The sequence below is a fragment of the Musca autumnalis genome, unplaced genomic scaffold (genome assembly GCF_047663935.1).
Source record: "Musca autumnalis isolate F117 unplaced genomic scaffold, ASM4766393v1 scaffold_2, whole genome shotgun sequence".
Lineage (NCBI taxonomy): Eukaryota > Metazoa > Arthropoda > Insecta > Diptera > Muscidae > Musca > Musca autumnalis.
The window spans coordinates 105,072,725-105,088,297 of record NW_027411755.1 but is presented as its reverse complement, the minus strand read 5'-3'; the positions used below and the strand labels follow the sequence as shown (position 1 = coordinate 105,088,297).

Here is a 15,573-nt window from a genome sequence, read left to right as displayed (position 1 = left end):
TATCAGAGGGTTTTATATTACTGAATAATGTCAGAAACACCAAGGTTGTTGATAAAAAGCCAATGATAATCGAGGGAACAGTGTTAATTCGTTTTGCTGACAATGTTACTATAAATAACACTCTATATTTTAACAAACACCGTCAAGCCGATTTTATTGAACCACACCAACCAAAAATTCTACATTTAAAAAAATCGGGTCATAATGTTTGCCTTTCTTTACCGTATCTTCACAGAATATATTTGGATAATACAAGTTTACTTCAAACCATTGAAACCAAAATTTCTAATCACAAATTGTTATTTATACTTACCTTAACTATATCATTATCTGTTACAATCTCAATCTATTGCTACAAATGTAATAAGAAACAAAAACCATTACAGATAGATGATATTGTCAGACTAATACAAAGTCGGAGCAGAGACTCTCCGATTTAGAACGGGGGGCAGTTAGCACACGTTAAGCTTTAACATTAATTACTAACCCTACCTCGTAAGTCTTAACACGCGCAGAAAATACGCGCATCATATTTCAGCAGTCACAGGTTGATTGCGAAACGCTGATGGGCATATTTGTGGTGCGGGCATTCAACTGGCATATAATTGCCGGAAGAAAGCAACGTAAGTATTTTCTCAGTACTATGTATTGGCTAAGTTAAGGCTAGAATTAAGAAAGAAAGATTGAAAATACAAGTCCTCATAAGTGGACATCAATCACAAATAACGGTGTTTTAATTAACGTCACCATAGGTGACAAAAGAAGCAACGTTAACATACACAAATAATTTTGAATATTCGAATGTTATTGATTTGGTAACTTTGCAATACGTTTATGTTTCCGTTTTTAGTACGTTTTATAACGCAAAAAGGCGATTTTTTTTATCTTTTTAGGAGCGATTTGAAAGCACGTCCGAAAGCAAGAAAATGTTGCGTCAATGTTGATGTTACTATTTCTGTTTTCTGCTGGTGCCACCGCCCACAATTTCCGTAGTCAGACGTCTAATAGGTGTGTTTTCATCGTAGCCCACATTTAACGGGATTTCGACTATAGACCAGGTCATCACACGTTCTTTCATATCCAGATTGAGACCATAAGCGATCATAAAATCTGCACATATTATAACTTCGTCTACGATATCAGACACTATAAACTCTTAATTGACCGATTTATTGGCAATAGTTAGCCTCAGGTTTATCTCTCCATTAACTGCCGGGGAAAGTTCTATCTGGAACTTGCCCGTTACCGTGCGCAGTCTGACCCCATTTAGTGGCGTTATTTTAACCTTTGCCAAATCTGATCTGATGATGGACTTTGATGCATCTGTATCCAAGGTCAGAATTCACTTGTCGCCATTGATGTAACCAGTTGTTGTAAGGTTGTGGGTTTTCTGCTGTACTATTGCAATGGAGATTGTGAGGCGGTCGTCGATGGGAGCCAGTTCATGACTTAATAGCGGAACGTTGAGCCGCTCTTTTACTTTCTTTTAATGGCGGTGGTGACGATGACCTTGATCGTTTGCGCTTGGCTCTACATTCGCGTGCAAAATGACCCACTTTGTCGTAATTGTAACGCTTAATCCTGGGCTTAGTTAGTGCTGCCGGAATAATTCCTTCTATTACCCGCTTCATTGCTGCCTAGATCTCGTTAACAAGATATTTGGGTTCATCGGACTCGGTATCCAGTTTGCGTATCTTGTAAGTCTGGGGCATGGTGATTATTCTCGCCCTCTCCTGTGCAAGGGCAAACTACACAGTTTCAGCAAATGACGATTTGGGTGCCGCATATGTTGCATATTTGATCTCCAGGTCACGTATACCATTCACAAATGTATAGATTTTCATACGATCCAAAAATGGATGGTTTTCTCCGGGATACGTCATTAGTACCAACCGTTCGAAGTCTAGTAATGTCTCTTTTGTCTTCTGCGCTCTTCCCCTTAATTCCATTAAGTAGATGTTCGCCACCTTACTTACGTTCGAGTGCAGCAATTATTGTTCCTAGAAGCGGCAGGAATAGTCTGTAATACATCAGCAGCACCGCCCTTCTATGTCATAAGGAGTGCTACAGCCTTGTCGTTCCAAGAATCTCTTGAAGCCACTGTCTCGAACTGTAATTTGAGCACATTAAAGGATGTAGATCCATCGAACACAGGAAGATTAATATTCAGAGTGTTATCAATAAATCGCACTGGACCACCCTTGATTTCCAGTTCCGACATTTTCTTTTCTAGGACCAGAAGCTTCTCATCTTTAACCACCATTTTCTTATCCAGCTCCTCTATCATTATCTCGAATTTTTCTAGAATTCTCTTCTAACTTTTCTTCAAACATTCTTGAATTCCCTGCCGTGAGGTTTTTACTGATTTTTCTGGACATTTCTTCTAACATTCTACTGGAACTTTCTTCGCTCTATCTGGAACTTTCTTCCATTTTAGCACCTAATTTCTCTATCATCATAGCAATCGTTACTTTTAAGGCAGCTACCGACGAAATCTCCTCATCGCTGGACTCGCCCCTTTATTGTAGGATTGTCATAATCTCACTCCCTGACACCAATTGTTACGAAATTAGATTTAACTAATATCCGTGTAGACGTTTTTTATTTCCCGATACGATTTGTACCAAATAAAACCAAATAAATTACACTTATCAACAACCAATTTTAATTACAAGCGACGCAGCTTTACTTTACTTCTTTACTAGTCGCTGAATACATGTCGCGATCAAATTCATAACTGACTGCTTGTTTCCCAAACTCCTAGTATTTATATCCCTATGCTTTTCGTTCTTGAAGATTCTAGATACTAACTTAGCAACGTACACACAGATACACTCACACTAGGCGAACAACAACACAAAATATACGGGATACAGACGGTGATAACGTAATTGAGCTATCAACATAAAGTTGAAAAAAAAGTACAACAACAACAATAGGAGACACTAAGCTGTAATTGCATGATGGATAAATGTACAACAATAAAAATAAACATGGAAAGTAAGAACAGAAAAGATTGAGAACATTACATTACAATTCAATTTTCAAATTAACTGACATTCATTTAAACTATTTTAAAACTATCAGTTACATTCCTAATAGTATTATAATATAAAATTTAATTTAAAGCTTTTCTCAGAGAATGACACAGCTATTATTTTTATTTATTTTTTGTTTGCTTTGTTTTGAAGAAAGGAAACTTAATATGCAGTGTTTTGTATGTAAGTATATTTCATAAGAAATATGTACTTTAAGACAGTTGATAAAAACTATTCATAGACTTACCGCTTCCCTACTAGCATCGGTGTAGCTTAAATGAGCTATGAACATTTTGCCTTCGAAATTAATTTTCTGAACTTCATTCCAGCGGAAATGTTGGGAACGTTTGCCACAAATAAATGTGCTTATTCCAGAGTAATTAATACCAATATACAATTGGGATCCCCTGTGATCTTTAACAGGATGTGGATCAATGCCGTATGTTTCTAATGCGCTTACAATGCTTAAAAATTCATCTATCACTTCACGTGGGTTCTGCTGAGGCTCCCGTTTCTTATGAAGTTCCATTATTTTTTTTTCAAGAGATTCTGGCTGACGTAGAGCCAAGTTCATGGACGCAACATAGTTTTCGGTATGAATTTCCTCATTGTAATCTCCGAGTTCTTCTGCAAAAATATTTAAATATCAATCTATAAAAAAATAATACATGTTATTACCCTGAACGATGAGCGATCCCAGAGCTGCAGCTTCACCAATGGAGCAGTATATGCGACCATGTCGGAGGTCCCGTTTCAACTGTTGGTATAATATAGTCCGTCCTTGATATGTAAGCCGGAATGGATCCGCAGGATAAAATTTAACTCGGAATGAAAAAAGCACTGGATCAAGGTCTGTAATTGGAGAAAAGCATATTTTCATAATTCGTAATTGAGCCTGAAACATTTGTTGTACTGGGGATGGATTCTTGTTCTATGAAAATTTGAAATGAAAAATATGTCCTTTATACTTTTTTCATTTGACAGTTTTTTCCTTTATAAAAGTTTTCATTTCACATTTTCATAGAAACAGAATTGAGCCCCTGCTACCAACTTTGGGAATTATTATACATAAACCCATACTTATAAAAGGGTGATGATTCACTGACTGACTGACTGACTGATAATCAACGCCCAGGCCAAACGGCTAGGGTTAGAATCTTGAAATTTTTGGTGATGGTCACTCTTGGTCCGAATAAGTCAGATAAGGCAGGGTTTTTGAAATTCGAACTAGAACGGTACAAAAAGTACTAAATATGTTAACATTTGTATTTGGCGAACCGGTAGAGCTACAATTCTGAAATTCCGAATGAGGTTCATTGATGGAGAGTTAGAAAGGTGTACCAAAGGTTAGACCTATAAGTGTACGAAAAGGACTAAAAGTTACTAAATTTATTACCAATTGCATATTTTGAACGGCTGTATCTAGAATCTTGAAATTTGGAATGGGAATCAAGGTTGGGAAGTTGTGCTGATATAAGGATTCGTACTTATGTGTACGAAAAGCACTAAATGATACTAAATTTGGTACAATTTTGATTCGGATGAACGGATAGAGCTATAAACCTGAAATTTGAATTTAAAATTACTGTTGGAGTGTAAGGTTGATATATGGAGGCAGTTTGAAAAATTCGTACATATGTGTACGAAAAGTTCTAAGTAGTACTAAATTTGGTTTGATTCCTGTTGGAGTGTAGACTTGAGATATGGATGTAGTTTGGAAATTCGTACTTATGTGTACGAAATGTACTGTTACGGAATTAGATTTAACTAATCTCCGTGAGAGAGAAGTCTCCCTTGTCCTTTATGGGATGTTTGTGGAACAATTAATCTCCGTGTAGACGTTGTTTTATTCCCCAGTACGATTTGTACCAAATAAAACAGGGTTCGTTTTAGATTACGTTTCTACAATGCTTTATTTACTTTATTACACTTATTCGGAACCGACTTTAATTACTAAGCACACAGCTTGTATCTAGTTAGCACGCAGCTATTCTTTAACCGATCTGTTCAGTTCAACGCTTAAAACACACTAACTCAATGTTGCCGTTCCTACCGCTATTTATACCCCAAAATCTCCTTGGTCGAGAAATATCCAGAGCATCTGGCAACAACTCGAATCTGTGCAACGAACACACAGACGCACATTCGCAATAAGCGAACAACCACATTCACATACATACATGGGGGGAATACAATTGGAGGACAAGCACAGTAATGACGTAATTACAATAACAAACAAATGCAAGAAAGAAGTAGCAACTAAGCGATAATTACATGATTATGGCAAAACAAACAAAAGCACATTAATGAATGAACTGGAACGATGAAGATAATTCTACATGGTAGTTGTTGTTGCTTAAATAAAGTAACTGCGTAATAAAAACCGTTACGTTACAATTCAAATTTTTAAATTAACGGAAATTAAACTAAATTAACCTAAACCTTTCAGTTACATTCGTAACAGTACTAAATTTTGCCCAACTTGGATTTGGGTAAACGCAGATAGAGCTGGAAACCTGAAATTTGGAAATAAGATTACTGTTGGATTGTAGGATTGAGATATGGATGTAGTTTTGGAAATTCCTACTTATGTGTACTAAATTGTACTAAATTTGGTAACATTTGGTATTATATCAACTGATAGAGCTAAAAGCTTGGCATTTGGAATGAAATTCAAGGTTGAGAAGTAGAGTTCATACAAGGAGGTGGTGTGAACTCATGTGTACGAAAAGTACTAGATGGTACTATATTTGGTACAATTAGTATTTGCGATAACCGGTAAAGTTGGAATCCTGAAATTTAGACTAAGATTACTGTTGGAGTGTCGGTTCGAGATATGGACGAACAGAGCTGGAATCCCGAGATTTGGAGTTAAGATTACTGTTGGAATGTAGGATTGAAGTAGTTTTTGAAATTCGTACTTATGGGTACGTAAAGTATAAATGGTACAAAAATTGGCATAATTTGTATTTGGGAAAACTTATAGAGCTGAAATGCTGAGATTTGGAATTAATATAACTGTTGGAGTTTCTGATTGAGGTAGTCTAAATGGTACCAAATTTGGTACTATTTGGTCTTAGGTGATTGGATACATTTAGAATTATGAAATTTGGAATTAAAGCTGAAAACACATCCAACGTTTGGGTAAAGTTTTGTGTCGTTTTGGCCGTTTTTACACTGTTGGGCATGATGCCGAAAAATTCAAATTCATTTGAAATATATGCCGGCAAACAGATCAACGCTGGACTTTGGTGTCGGCGTCGCCCTGTTGTTTTTTTTTTCTCAACGCCCAACACAAAACTTTATTCAAACGTTGGATGTGTTTTCAGCTTAAGATTACTGTTGGGGTGTGGGATTAAGATAATCTTGGAAATTCGTTCTTACGGGTACGAAAAAGACCAAATGTTACTAAATTTGGTACAATTTGATTTAAGTGAACGGATAGAGCTGTTATCCTGGATATTCGTACGTGCACATTGTATTACATTTGGTACCTTTTGGTATTTGCTAAAATATAGAATTGAAATGAATTTTGGTATCAGGATCACTATTGTTGTGTAGAACAGAGGTAAGAATTATACATCGGAAATTAGTGCTTATGTGTACGGAAATTACTAAAAGGTATTAAATTTGATATTAAGTGTAGTAATAAAGGTGGAATTCGGATTTTGCTATTGTAGCCACTGTTGCTGTGTAGGGTTGAGATATGGATGTGGTTGTGGAAATACGTACGTTTAGAATACGAAAAGCACTAAATGATACAGAATTTGGAAGAGGTTTTGGATGTTATGTATACGAAAAGTACTAAATAATACTCTAACTGGTTTTGGGCGGACATGTATATAAGGAGATTATTTTATAAACGTATACCTATGCGTACGAATGTTATAACATTTGGTACCATTTTGGTAAAATATTGTATTAGGGTCAGTGCTGTTGTGTTGGTGTATTAATAAAGCGGGAATTAAATTACTAGAGCATAAAAAGTGAGGAGGGGTATCAAATTTTGTATTGGACAACGGAATAGAGCTGGAATTATGAAATTTGTTATTAGGTTCACTGTTAGATGTGGTCACTATTAAGCTGAAAACAGATACAACGTTTGATTAAAATTTTGTGTCGTTTTGGCCGTTTTTACACTGTTGGGCATGATGCCGAAAAATTCAAATTCATTTGAAATATATGCCGACAAACAGATAAACGCTGGACTTTGGTATCGTCGTCGCCCTGTTGTTGTTGTTTTTTTCTCGACGCCCAACGCAAAACTTTAATCAAACGTTGTATCTGTTTTCAGCTTTAGAGTGTACTCGAAGTACAAACTAAAGTAAGTAAATTTAAAAACTGTACTGAATGCTGTTCTATTGGTTTTATGTGACCGCGAAGGCGATTTCTAAACAATCCTTTACAAGAAGATTTTTACCCCTAGAGAAATTGAAATACCTCAAAAATGTACCGTTATGTAGCAAGTAGGTGAATGGGTGTACATTAAGTAATTTATTTAATAAAGATTTTCTACTCTGTCGTACCACAAATTACGAAGTTACAGCTGCTTCTGTGGGAAATTTGGATAAAATGTTCACAATACCCTAAACTGAACATTTTTTAAATAAACGTTTTATAACCTCTGAGAATTCAAATTCCAAATTTTCAGACAGTGGAAACTGTAGATTTTTCCCATTTTAAAATAGCCTAAGTGAAGTGTACATAGTTAACGTCACAATTTTGAATTCCGGACATTTTACGGAAGTATTTGGGTTCTTGGTAAAACCGCTGAAGCTAGAACCTTGAATTTGAATTGTGAGTTACCGTTGGCGTGTAGGGGCTGGATAAGGTTATGGGTTTGGAAATTCTTACTGGAAGGGTAATTCTTAATGAGAAAGTACCAAATTTTTTGTAAATGAAAGGGTGAAACCAGAATTCTGAAATTTACAACATAAGTCACTGTAGGTATGTATCTCTGATATAAAGTCGTAGTTTTGGAAATTCGAGTTAAAAGGGAACTAAATGCTGTGCGATTTTTAGCGAATGGGTAAAGCAATAAATCTGATGGTGTGTAGTGGTTACATACTGCGATTTCTTGGAAATCCAATTAGAGGCGAACGAACATTACCAAAATGAAATTAAATAGAAATAAGGCGAAGGTCATTTCCTAATGATATTTTTTTATACCCTCAGCATTTATGCTAACGAGGGTATATACACTTTCATACGGGCAAAATGTGCCTCATCGAAATAATGGTTTAAGACCCCAAGTATGTTTGGACGAAATGTGTTTCAGACAATTTGGTCAACTGATTTGGTCCAACATTTGGTCTTCGTCATATTATATCCAAACTTAGTTTCATGGGGCAATACCGGTCCACAACTTCCGGGACTCTCCCCAATATTTAAAAATGTCACTAAAATGCTAGGACGATATCGCTTGAATGTGGCAACTAATTTGGTCCAAACGTTCTCCTAATATTTTGTCAAAATTTAGATTAACTTCTAAAATGGCCCATATCGGGCCTCCATAAGGGTAACTCCCACACAAAAGTTCAACATTTGTCCTTAGTGCAGTAAATTCCTAAAAGGGCCAAAAATTCTGAAGAGACCTTAAATACCTTCGATCTGTCCGTATGTGAAAGTTACACTTCTCATTGGCTGAGGGTATATATCTGTCGGCAAAGCCGACTGACACTTCTTTACTTGTTTAATCTACAATTAAGTGGCAAGGTATTTTTATATGCTGATGATATATGTGTATCATATCCCTATTTTCACGAGCTTTAGTGGCATGTGCAGAGAGATGCAGTTTTAATTCCAGAATTTATGCGAATTAATAAACTCTTTATTAATTCAGAAAATACTAAATTGATTAGATTTAAACCGCACTCCAGGTTCAATAACAATTTCACCATAAATATAAACGAAACAAAAATAGAGGAGGTACAAACCCTGAAATATTTAGGATTACATTTTCAGAACAACTTGTCATGGGATCAGCATATACGTCAATTAAAACATAAAATTGCACCAGCTATTGGGTTGTTTTATATGTTTAAAAACAAATTTGATCATAACACAAAGCTTTTAATCTACAATGCACTTGTACAAAGTCAATTTAATTATCTTGCTATCATTTATGGTTACAAAATGTCAAGTGAATTAAAATCGCTTCAGAGAGTACAAAATAGAACCCTAAAAGTCATAGCCAACTTACCACCGACTTATCCCACACTTAGCTTCTTTAAGGAATTATTCCCAAACATATTTCCTCTACATGGATATTATAAAATGCAAGTTCTTTTGTATGTATTTAAATGTTTGAACAATATTGGTACCACACGTTACCATTTGCCAGAAATGAGCATAGACTCTTAACAAGAAATAGAGATAATCTAAAGGTAGTAGTTTGTCTAACTGAGACAACAAAACAAAGAATTGACCATTCTGGCAATAAGGAGTACAACAATTTGCCTCAACATATTAAAAATATTAACAACTTCTTAATATATAAAAGAAACATTCGATCGTTTTTGCTACATAATTTTGAACAGTTTTTGTAATAAAACTTTATGTTGTTGTTATCAATATAAAAAATATAAAATCAATCAATATATAAAATATTATACATAGCTATATATATTTCAATTTAAATATTGAATTGTAATATTTTGCCAACTAGCCTCTATAAAGCCAACTGGCATTGCGGCGAATACTAATAATGGATTGTAAATTATTTAATTGAAAATAAAAAAATCTCTTTCGAGTTGAGCTGTAATAACCTAGAGGTACATTAAAAAATTAGGAGTCTACCGAAGACCCATACATCCAACCATTACGCTACTTTTCACGGGTGGTTATGTCCGATCATCAGTCATATTAGAATGTTATTTTAGGGGATAGGCGAAGGCTAAGCTTGAAGTTGAAGCTAAGCGAAAGTGTATATATGAATTAATGTTAGTTGTTTTTATCCAAACTTTTCCTATAGCCCTACTTGGATTTTTCAGTGTTCACCATATAAAATTGCCTTCTGTTTCAGGAGATTTTGATCATTAATTATTATCGTCGGATCCAAATTGAATGTAAGGAAGAGGTTTTAAATTAAACGATATACATAACTTTTGCATATTACAATTGTGGGAAAATATAATCGATGGGAATCGAACAGGCAATACAGAGCCACTATGCTTTTTGATACCAAATACATTATTCGCAACACATGCATGTCCTAGGAAAATAATATATTATTTTATAGTATAAATTATTGTATTATTTAATTTTTAAACAATTTATTCCTCCGGTGGGTGCCATCGTGATGCAAGGTTATGCACACCCGCCTTAAAGGTCTGCGGTTCGATTGCCAGGCAACATCAAATTTTCAACGGTGGCATGATACCCCTCAATAATGTTGGCGACATTTCCTGAGTTTTTAAGCCATGAAAAACTTCTCTACAAGTGGTGTCTTAAGACACGCATTTCGGACTCGGCAATAAAAAGTAGGTCCCATATCATTGATCCAATATGAATCGGGGTGCACTCATTGATATGAGAGAAGTCTCCCTCGTCCCTCCCGGGATGTTTGTGGAACAATTATTATACATTATTATTATTATTCCTCCGGTATTGAAATTATAAACCATTTAGTATGACAATTTTTTTATATTTAGATACACTGCGATTTCAAACATATGTAGCTTAAAGGGTGAAAAAGAATAGAATAACAATAATGATGCTAATAAATTAAATAATAACACTAAAATAATTTAAAAACAATACGATTCTCTTCTGTGCAATCTCATTGATTTTACTTCACTTTGGTCCGCTTATACAAAGTTTTTGTTTCATTTCGAATAAGTTTTATAAAATTACATTTTCACTTCATCGCGATTAAATATTAATAATATAAATTTTCATATCTACCCAGTGGGAAATAGGAGAATTTATTATATTGAGAATAAATTATCTAACGCATTATAATAAGCGACCCAGCATAAATTTAAGGAAGGGGTTTCATGTTTTCATGGCATCATTTGCATTGGTTCAAACGAAGTCGTGAAAGATCCGATCTTTTCATTAGCATTTGAACCAATGCAAAGGAAGTCGTGAAAGATCCGATTTTTCATCAGTATTTGAAACCATGCAAAAGAAGTCGTGAAAGATCCGATCTCTTCATCAGCATTTGAACGCATTCCATCGATCCAATAGAGATTTTGTGTTTTTATTTATACAATTTTTTCTAAATATATAAGACTAATTATTTACAATAAGCTTGATGTTGTCGGAGACTCGAAATCACAACCAACGTTGTTAAACTCTCGTCGTAATAATAATGACATGCCAAAGCATTGGTGGAAATGACAAGCCAAAGCATTGGTGTAAATGACATGTCAAAGCATTGGTGTAAATGACATGCTTTGGATCCAAAAATGAATAGCATCTATTGGGGTCCACGCTCATATGAAATTCATCGATGAAGATGCTAAAAAGATATGCCAGCTCACTTGCACCCATAATTGAATGGCATCTTTGGCACGGAACATTTTGCTGGGGAGTAATTCCACTTGGCAAGCATTTGATATTGATTACTTGCTATATTTCCAAATCTACTGTTAATGGAATGCATCGTTTCAGGATTGTTCTTGATTTTAGGGTCCCGTTTTATTTCAACGCCTCCATGTCGGTATGAATCACTTCACATTTTATTGAGCTGAGTTGAAGTGAATACGTAGCTTTTTACATTAGTTAATTTTTTTTAATTATTAAAAATATTGTGAAAATGGAGGCATGTAAGTAAAAAAATTAAAAATAAAGTAAGTAAAAATATAAAAATAAAGTTAGAATCCTGTAATTTTGGGTGTGGATCACTCTTGGTCCGAAGGGGCCAGACAAGGCTGGGTTTTTGGAAATTCGAACTGGAAGGGTACGAAAGGTACTAAAAGGTACTAAATATGGTACCGTTTGTATTTGGCGAACCGGTAGAGCAAGAACTTTGAATGAAGGTCACTGATGGAGTGTAGGAAAGATGTGCTAAAGGGTTTTTAGAAATTCGAACTATAAGTGTACGAAAAGTACAAAAGTGTACTAACTTTGGTACCAAATCATATTTTGTGAACGGATAAAGGTTAACGGTTGAAATTTGGTGTGAGAATCAAGGTTAAAGGTACATACATAAAAGGTACATAAGGAGGTGGTTTAGGAAAAGTGTACACATGTGTACGAACAGTACTAAATGGTACTAAATTTGGTACAATTATGATTTGGTCGAACGGATAGAGCTGGAATCCTGAAATTTTGAATTAAGGCTACTGTTGGAGAGTAGAATGGATGTAGTTTTAAAAATTCGTACTTATGGGTACGACAAGTACAAAATTTTGTACAATTTGGATATAGGTTGAGCGGATAGAGCTGGAATCCCGAAATTTTTAAATAAGGCTGCAGTTGGAGGGCAGAATGGAAGTAGTTTTGAAAATTCTTACGTATGGGTACGAAAAGTACTAAATGGTACGAAATTTGGTGCAATTATGATTTGGGCGAACGGATAGAGCTGGAATCCTGAAATTTTTAACTAAGGCTACTGTTGGAGAGTAAAATGGATGTAGTTTTAAAAATTCGTAAATATGGGTACGAAAAGTACTAAATGGTACTAAATTTGGTATAATTTGGATTTAGGTTGAAGGGATAGAGCTGGAATCCTGAAATTTTGAATTAAGGCTACAGTTGGAGGGTAGAATGGAAGTAGTTTTGAAAATTCGTACTTATGGGTAAGAAAAGTATTAAATGGTACTAAATTTGGATCAATTACGATTTGCGCTAACGGATAGAGCTGGAATCCTGAAATTTGAATTAGCGAGTAGAATTGAAGCAGTTTTGAAAATTCGTACTTATGTGTACAAGTACTAAATGGTACTCAATTTTGTACAATTTGGATATAGGTTGAGCGGATAGAGCTGGAATCCCGAAATTTTTAATTAAAGCTGCAGTTGGAGGGTAGAATTGAAGTAGTTTTGAAAATTCGTACTTATGGGTACGAAAAGTAGTAAATGGAAATTAATCTGGCAACGCTGTGCCTGAATAGTTGATTTTTTGTTTGGCTCTGCATACAAATTAAATTATATTACTTTTTGCCTAAAATAAGCAATTTTGCGCGCGCCAAAATATCGAAATAAATATTTTCCAACATAATTGATTAAAGTTCTATGGAATTTTATTCAAATCTACTTAATCACGTGTTCCAGGTTATACCTGCTGCTGCTACGTTCATTTTACTGCTGTGTTTATTGTTGTTATGGCTCCTACACAAGACAATTGTCCTATTTGTAATAAAGATGTTAAGAAAAAAGTTTCTGTTCAGTGTGTGATTTGCTCATGCTGATTTCACTTGGATTGTGCACGTTTATCAGAACGTCAGAGTCTTGCTCTCAGAGAATCCTCATCCATATTTTTCAAGTGTGAAGAGTGTGACATTTCTACAGAACCAGAAAATTCGGAACGTCCTGCTGACTCACAGTCCCTTCATTGCAAAATTGATCGTATTCTTGTATGTATGGAAGCAGATAAAGTTAGCTAAAATGGATGAAATTGCTGCTGACCTAAAGAAAGAATTGAATTGTGCTGTTACAGATCTTCATAAGGACGGTTTCAAATGCAAAGAGGATATTACGAACATCGAAAGGACTGCAAATAAAAAGTTTTTGAGGTTAGAAACTGAAGTCAACACCCTGCATAGGAAACTTAATCGGCCCGACATTGTCATATCTGGTCTACCTCTGGGCTTGACTGATCTTGTCAAATGTGTTTTGTCTATTGGTACACATTTTGAGATTCCTCTTGCAGAAAATGATGTGAATAATGTTTTCTATATAAAGAAAGGCAATTCAGTGATTGCAAAGTTTTCTTCAACCCTTAAACGTGATGCCATTATGAAGAAATACTTTTCTACCAACGATTTGAAATTAAGTGATGTTATTGGTGGTGAATTGTCGTCTAGAGTGTACTTAAATGGTCATGTATCTTCAGCTGCTAGTAAGCTACAATTTCTTTGTCGCCGTATGTTGAAGGAGAAAAAGTTTTCTAAGTTTCAGCTAAGAGAATTTGGGATTTCTTCTAATTTATTTATATGTGAGCTGCGAAATATTAAAATTGAATGAATTGTTATATGATTGATTTATTGAAAACGCTATTTTTCCTTATTTATTTTGTAATATGGTTCCCCAGTTCATTCCACCACTTTAGTCACGGTTCTTGAAACTAATTTAGGCCCAATGATCAGCAGCCCTAGATAATTTAAAAATGCTTTAAGTGCATATACAAATAATTTGAAGTTTGGACATCTCAAGTGTCAAAGCAAATCTACTGTTAATGGAATGCATCGTTTTAGGATTGTTCTTGATTTTAGGGTCCCGTTTTATTTCAACGCCTCCATGTCGGTATGAATCACTTAACATTTTATTGAGCTGAGTTGAAGTGAATACGTAGCTTTTTACATTAGTTAATTTTTTAATTATTAAAACCAGTAAGGAAAGGATCAAAGTCGGGCGGGGCCGACTATATGATACCCTACACCACTGTGAATATGTAAAATATAAATCGGAGCTATATCCAGATCTAAACCGATTTTGATATAATTTGGCACATTTATTTCCAGACCGAATTCAGTCACACATTCCAAATATCATTGAAATCCGACTTATATAGCGTGTTTGGAGCAGCAAATACGCGAAATCGGCCGAAAATATATATGGGTGCTATATCCAAATATGAACCGATTTCGATATAATTTGGCACATTTATTTTTAGACCAAATTCAGTCACACATTCCAAATTTCATCGAAATCGGACATATATAGCGTGTGTGTTACAGAAAATACGTGAAATCGGCCGAAAATATATATGGGGGCTATACCAAAACTTGGACCGATATAGCCCATCTTCGAACTTGATCTTCCGACGGCTAAAAAAATGGTATTCCCCAATTTTCAGCGAAATCGGTCAACAAATGCGACCTGTATGTTGCGAACGGACGGACGGACATGCATAAATCGACTCAGAAAGTGATTCTATGTATATCCCTAGAAGGAACTATGGGTCTATCTCGCTCCCTTTTGTATGTTACATACAAATGCACTAACACATAATACCCCTTACCACATAGTGGTGTAGGGTATATTGTGAAAATGGAGGCATGTAAGTAAAAATATAAAAATAAATTAAGTAAAAATATAAAAATAAAGTTAGAATCCTGAAATTTTGGGTGTGGATCACTCTTGGTCCGAAGGGGTCAGACAAGACTGGGTTTTTGGAAATTCGAACTGGAAGGGTACGAAAGGTACTAAATATGGTACCGTTTGTATTTGGCGAACCGGTAGAGCCAGAACTTTGAAATGAAGGTCACTGATGGAGTGTAGGGAAGATGTGCTAAAGGGTTTTTAGAAATTCGAACTATAAGTGTACGAAAAGTACAGAAGTGTACTAACTTTGGTACCAAATCGTATTTTGTGAACGGATAAAGGTTAAAGGTTGAAATTTGGTGTGAGAATCAAGGTTAAAGGTA

At 35.1% G+C, this 15,573-nt stretch overlaps 1 protein-coding gene across 7 annotated transcripts in view; it reads right to left on the bottom strand.

The window, feature by feature from the left end:
- Frmd5 (FERM domain containing) overlaps positions 1–15,573 on the bottom strand; it is a 424,373-nt gene that overhangs the window by 100,187 nt on the left and 308,613 nt on the right. For all 7 annotated transcript variants that reach the window (XM_073968663.1, XM_073968664.1, XM_073968665.1 and 4 more), the window contains 2 exons: positions 3,717–3,890; positions 3,286–3,665 (listed from right to left, as the gene is read on the bottom strand). In XM_073968663.1, the coding sequence (XP_073824764.1) occupies positions 3,286–3,665; positions 3,717–3,890 (554 nt within the window). The remainder of the gene's footprint in view (positions 1–3,285; positions 3,666–3,716; positions 3,891–15,573) is intronic.